General features: G+C 39.0%; 1 protein-coding gene across 4 annotated transcripts; it reads right to left on the bottom strand.

The window, feature by feature from the left end:
- Positions 1–548: 548 nt before the first annotated feature.
- LOC106594507 (uncharacterized) lies at positions 549–6,223 on the bottom strand. Of its 4 annotated transcripts, XM_082963074.1 has the most exons (14): positions 6,020–6,223; positions 4,711–5,049; positions 3,701–4,006; positions 3,348–3,383; positions 3,071–3,176; positions 2,908–2,973; positions 2,682–2,711; positions 2,552–2,599; positions 2,391–2,408; positions 2,186–2,248; positions 1,660–1,689; positions 1,467–1,529; positions 1,206–1,244; positions 549–1,109 (listed from the first exon to the last, which is right to left on the bottom strand). In XM_082963074.1, the coding sequence occupies exons 1-14, from the start codon at positions 6,069–6,071 to the stop codon at positions 1,082–1,084; spliced, it is 1,224 nt and encodes a 407-aa protein (XP_082819200.1). In that variant the 5' UTR covers positions 6,072–6,223; the 3' UTR covers positions 549–1,081. The 4 variants fall into 4 exon arrangements, with proteins under 4 accessions (XP_082819200.1, XP_082819199.1, XP_082819201.1 ...); XM_082963073.1 differs by having other exon boundaries at positions 1,467–1,689; XM_082963075.1 differs by lacking the exon at positions 1,660–1,689.
- Positions 6,224–6,606: the final 383 nt, after the last annotated feature.

Here is a 6,606-nt window from a genome sequence, read left to right as displayed (position 1 = left end):
CTACCTGGTTAAATAAAGGTGAAATAAATAAATAAAACCCTATAGGTTTGTATCACCTTTAGAAAATAATTCAATATCGACTATTTGAAACGTTATTATTAAAGTTTTTAGCCTTATTAAATATCAAACATAACACAACGTTTTATTTTAACTGGGACCTATAACAAATTAACTCTGCTTTAACAACTACTTAACCATTGAGCAGTGCAAGGAGTTAGTGAGAATTACTTGTGTCCTCTGTATGGTGTAAAAACAATCTGGTACACTGACTATCAAATCCATGTTTCAAAAGTCTTTAAACTGAAGAGACCAGGTGTGATGCGTTCTGCCTCTTTATGAGAGACGTCAGAGAGAGTCAGTCAAGTAAACTGTGGATCAAGTGGACCATCGGTGGCGCGCAGTTGCATGAGCGCTGCAAAACTACAGTGTCAATCCCGTTTCTCAACAATCTCTCTCTAAAGTTATATTTAGGTGACCTCTAGTGGCAATTGTATGTATTTTTGGTTGGTCTCTTGAGCGGCAGAAGAATCAGACAATTCACTCTTGAAGCATTTCCAGCAGCAGATTTATGACACATTGTATAACAAGCGATGTCACAACATACACTACAACGTTGTTTAAACATTTTATTTATAAAAGTAGAAAACAAACACACAACAAAGGACATCACAACATTGTGTATCTTACAGCATTTGATTTATAAGAAGTGAAGAAAGAAAACACACACACACACACAAAAACACACACCATGAAAGTAGTCTACATTATGACATTGTGTGGGTTATAATATCACAACACACCATGAAAGTAGTCTACATTATGATATTGTGTAGGTTATAATATCACAACACTTGATTTATAAAAAAGTGAAGAATAAACACACAAACAAGTGTAGTGTGGATTTATCATGTTTCATCATTAACCAACTACAAACTATATTTTCATAGTGTATTTACATATACAATAACCAGCAGGCCTATGTGTGTCAGGCCATTCAGTCCACTATTCAGTACCCACAATGCCTATGGATAGAAACGGTCTCTGAACCACACAGATGTGTGTGAGACAGTATGGTAGTCACTCAGTCCTCGTAACCCTCTAAAAGTTTCCTAAGATAGATACAACAAAATGGCATAGATATTTATTAAAAAATATATATACTTCTGACTGCATCTTTGTAATTATTCATGATTATTTCAGCTCACCTTCTACATTGCAGGTCATCTGGTCTCTGAGGAGATAATCTGTATGAAAGAAGGTAATTTAAATATTGACTGAATGAGAGTATCCTATACTAGTGACATGAGTAACATAACATAACAACAATGCAGCAACGCAACAAATGCAACTCATTTGCATGCATGCAGTCACCATGACCACCACCTCAAAACATCATTCCAGAGCTTCTTGTTCAATGAGAGAATAGGTATAAAAAACCCATAAAAACCAAGAGAACTTAAACCTACTTCTCTACAACATCTTGTGCTTGTTGCATCATACGCTTGGCTGAGGAGCTGAGGGAGTCTATCCTGAAACACAAAAAGTACATTTTTAAGTAATGTTTGAATTTTGGGGTTATTGTAACCCATTTTAACATTCACAATCATCTCTTTCAAGCACTCTACCAGGATGATCAAATATAGTTGTACAAATACCAACATTTTGAATGGACTGGAGATTGGTGTGGTCCTGAAAGAAATGAACATGGTCAATGTATTGATAAGCCACCGTGGCCCGTCGTGCCGTCTAGGCTTAAGTGAAGTGAGCGGCTGCTTAGGGCCCCCAACCAAAACAATGTTTTTCTATACAGTATATATCATATATGTTTTAGGAAGTCAGTCGGGGTCTCAACATACTGTTGAACTGCAGGACATTAACTTTTAAGCTGCCAAGAGGAAGGGCAAAAATCTAGAAACAGCCCTGCAGACAGTGATGTAAACACTGACGTAATAAACATGACCACTCTTTGATCACAGAAATACACATCTTTCCCAAGTTGAGAGAATATATAGTACATTAGTGACATGATGAGTAACAAAGCATAAGAAATACTAACATGCAGCTGAATGCATGATGCAGTCACCATGACTACTCTATGACCACCACAGTAGTACATCATTTCAGAGCTTCTTCCTCAAGAAGAGAGACTACAGCAGACAGTGAGAGAATGAAGGTGTAAACCTACTTCTTTACAGCCTCCTGAGCTGGTTGTATCCTGCGCTTGTCAGACGAGCTGAGGGATGGTATCCTGAAACAAGAGGAAATGTTTTTGTTATGTTCAGATTTTTGTATTTTTGTTAATTTATACTAAAAGCTTTTGTAACATTCTCAATACTGTCTGTTTCACGCTTTCTATCGGGATAATCAAATAAAGTTGTAAAAATACTCACATTTGTGACGGACTGGAGCTTTGTGTGAAAGAGATCAAAACAGACAATGTACCGGCAGGAAACATACACCACAGAAATACATTTCCAAGTTTCATTCCCAAGTTTCTTGATCAATGAGAGAGATTACAGAAGACATTAAGAGACTATGAAAGTTAACCTACTTCTTAGTCATCCTACGCTTGACTGTTGAGCTGGTTGACAAGTGTGACCTGAAAAAACAAATGTTTTTTTATTTTTTATATAATTATTATTTATCTTAAAAAGCTGCTAAAATGTTGAAGAGATACTCACATTTGTGATGGACTGGAGGTTGGTGTGACACTGAAATAAATCAAAATAAACAATATACTGACAAGAACCACATCATCTGATTCATTATTCATTCATTACAATTATTTAATCATGAGAATGAGTTTTAACCTGTATAGCACATTCTCAGAAAATGTAATTATCATGTTTTCTTTCAAATAGGTATCCATCATAATCTCTTAAATGTTCATAAGAATGAGCATCTTACTGTTTGGATGTTGCTGGTGTCTTTAAGGGAGTTCTGCTGATTTCAGGGTCAGGAACTGGGGGTTTTCTACATCAAATTAGAGATCAACTGGTAAACAACTGGCAGTCAAATCACATTCAATTCAGAGTAACTGTTCAGTTTCAAGGTAATAGTTTTTATCTACCTGGAAGAGGTATCTTTTCTCCTCTTTTGCAGCCATATTACACAGAATACAGCAATGAGACACACTGAACACAACACTGAACCCATCACTGCACCAACCACTGCACCTGTGAATGAGAGAGATGACAAGAGAAGACAGAGGTCAAATTCCCAGGTACACCACACCAACGCCTCATACATGTAAATATGTCTCTGCACTACACCTGAAAGTTGAACAGTAAAAGAGTCAGTCAATAGGTTGATTATGGCCTGTCATTATTAGAATAACAACCACTTACCACTGATCCTGTCATCATCAGAGACCTGAGATTGACCTAGCACAGAAATACACAGGAAGTACTTCATCATGAACACAGGCAGTACCTCATCATGAGCACAGGCAGTACTTCATCATGAACACAGGCAGTAATTCATCATGAACACAGACAGTACTTCATCATGAACACAGGCAGTACTTCATCATGAACACAGGCAGTACTTCATCATGAACACAGGCAGTACTTCATCATGAACACAGGCAGTACCTCATCATGAACACAGGCAGTACCTCATCATGAACACAGACAGTACTTCATCATGTTCTTGATCATGTCAATATATTATGGTGGTATTAACCCTAACCGTTTCTCACCTGCAAATGAAGCTTGAACCCTAGTTGGAATCACCATGGAAACCTCCTTGACGGCACCACGGGATGACGCTACACACCTAACCCTGGTGTCTTTGTCAGGTAGACTGGACGCTGCCACCATGGCAGTTATGGTGACAGTGACTGTTTCATCGGAATGGGTGACATCAGCCATGCTGGATTTGTCTAGACTGATGTTTTCTATGTGGTCCCAGGTTACTGTAGGAGCAGGTCGTCCCGTAGCAGAACAGGACAGAGTGGTGTGACTGTTGTTGGTTTGTGTGATGAGGAGTGAGGGTCCATACAGCTCTATAGGACAACAGACACAGTTCACAGTTAATGTAAATACTATAATGTTTTCATGTACATCAAGGTCAAATGGATGCATGATGATTTGAGGGAATTGTTCCTGGGTTAATCATTTACGCACAGGTCAAGGTAGAACAATGGATTGAAGGCATTTGGAGGCCATTGTTCCTGTTTTAAAGGGATATGAGACATTGTTTTAAGACCTCAAAAGTAGTCTAATATATTTTATTAATTTTTTTACCCATTTTTCTCCCCAATTTTCATGATATCAAATTGGTAGTTACAGTCTTGTCCCATCGCTGCAACTCCCGTACGGATACAGGAAAGGCGAAGGTCAAAAGCCATGCGTCCTCCGAAACTGGATAAGAGCGTCTGCTAAATGACTTAAATGTAAATGTAAATGTAAACACGACCCTGCCAAGCCGCACTGCTTCTTGACACACTGCTCGCTTGACCCAGAAGTCAGCCGCACCAATGTGTCGGAGGAAACACTGTACAACTGGCGACCATGTCAGCGTACATGTGCCCGGCCCGCCACAGGACTCTCTAGAGCGCGATGGGACAAGGACATCCTGGCCGGCCAGTGCCTTAGACCGCTGCACCACTCAGGAGGCCCAAAAGTAGTCTAATGTTAAGGTGAATCCACATTATACAATTTGGATTTTAGAGTGAATTAACCCCTCCTTACAGTGATCATATTTTACCATTAATTTGGAGGCAGGTCCTGCCGCTGATAGCTCCTTCTGGATAGGCGTTAAACAGACACTTGTAGCAGGACTCGTCTCCTCTTGACACTCCTCTGATGACGATAGAGCAGTTCTGCAGACCCTCGTCTTCAAACTCCACGTTCCTCTGAAAAGGTGGGTTGACTACTGGTCCAAATCGATTGTTGTAGGTGGCCACATTTTCAGTCCCCCCTGGTGTCACTTTCTGCCAGGTGACTTGAAGCACGTCTTTGGGTTTCATGAGCCTGCAGCTGAACTGAGCGTCCTCTCCCAGGGTTGCTGTGACAACCTGCTGTGTTCTCACCAGCTGAGAGAGCCCTGCATGAAGACAGTTACAGGCTGTTTAGTACACACATCTAATATAGCGCTACATTTTAGCAACCTGCAGTGAACACTGTGAAGGGACTAAACAACAGCATAAATACATTTAAAGGTATACGCAGTATTGCATCTATCATTTCAATTCCCATTCTGTATGTTTGTACATTTCAAAGGACTCTTGGAAGACTAGCCCTTGGTGGGCTAAAAGAGATCCTAATAAAATCATTTCTAGGCTGTTTTGTGTGTATGAAGTTTGAAACACGTATGTTAATGTTGTACTTAGAGTCCAGTCCCCCTTGACTTCTTTCCAGTTTCAGTTTTTATCCAATTAACTGACTGGACAGTGCTTTTTTCTGTCCTGACAACAAATCCACTTTTTTGCTATAGCTGATATAATGCATCATATGGCAGCTATTGAAATATATATTTAAACTGTAAACTGGTCCCTGGCAAGTAAATGTACAAAAATATAGTAAAATACATCTTGCAGAGAGGGAGATTGGGAAATATGTTAATAAGACACATGTATTTTAAGCCAACACAGTATTTTAAACTGAGGATTCAATGTCAGCTCAAAAATCTCCCAATTCAAATGTCCAGGCAACTTGGATATTTAAGCTACAAGGACTTTTCTAAGTTCCATTTTTTTTTAAACAGTATAGAACAGGAAGATGCTGATGTTTGTATACTGATGGTGACTGGACCGGCCATTCACCAGTAAAAAAGGCACCTTAGCTTCAAATAATATAATAATAATAATTTTAATTATTATATAATAATAATGAATTAATTGTATTCCTTTAAGGACTATATGCAGTTACAATTGATGCATAATGCACCTATACATTTAGTGTAGTTATCTACATCTCATAATGAAACACAACTCTGAAATGTATTATACTGTATAACTTACATTTTAGACCTACAGACTTATCAAGTACTTCATATGAAAACTGATGTAACTCACCCTCAGTAAAGAATAGCAGTTGAATAGAAAGGTAACTGTTAACATGAGCCATGGCAGCAATGTGTGGCTAGGTGAGGCTAGGTGATGGACCTCTGGATGATGTGTGGCAAAGCATTATTTGAAGCTAGGAACCGTTTTCAAGAGAGGCATGGTAACTTAGTACATTGGATAGTTTAAAAAATAACAAGCTCTGTTCTGCAACCTTGTTGGCCAATGTTGAATGTGGCTTTGTGTTGTGAGCTCCTCCCATAGAGATAAGGACAGTTGCTAGTCTTTCTGCAACTCCTCCTCCAGTGAAAGTGAAAGTAAACACAGAACAGTATCAGGAAAACACCGTTGCAAGGTTGGAGGTAATAACATTATGTATCATCATGCATAGCTAAGTGAATCTACTGGTGAGATTAACTTAACCTATATGAAGGTTTTCCCTTGTGTGTGTCAGTACCATTGCTTGCTCAAAGATGTAGCTGTGAAGTAAGTCTCTCCCTACAGCCGTTTGATTGGCTCAGCAAATTGAGTGTGAAATCAAAGATTAGGGTGGCGTCTGAACGATGCTCTACACAGCAAGCGGATTTGATTTGTAAGTA

The sequence above is a fragment of the Salmo salar genome, chromosome 16 (genome assembly GCF_965601325.2).
Source record: "Salmo salar chromosome 16, fSalSal1, whole genome shotgun sequence".
NCBI classification, from domain to species: domain Eukaryota; kingdom Metazoa; phylum Chordata; class Actinopteri; order Salmoniformes; family Salmonidae; genus Salmo; species Salmo salar.
Note: the sequence above shows the minus strand (reverse complement) of the source record. Positions and strands in the feature narration are given on the sequence as shown.

Excerpts from the sequence above, each read along its gene's own strand:
- LOC106594507 (XM_082963073.1), bottom strand. The coding sequence starts at position 6,071 with ATGGCTCATGTTAACAGTTACCTTTCTATTCAACTGCTATTCTTTACT. Across the intron at positions 2,974-3,070 it reads AGAAAAGATACCTCTTCCAG|AAAACCCCCAGTTCCTGACC; the intron begins GTAGATAAAAAC and ends AATTTGATGTAG. Across the intron at positions 2,712-2,907 it reads ACACCAGCAACATCCAAACA|TGTCACACCAACCTCCAGTC; the intron begins GTAAGATGCTCA and ends GATTTATTTCAG.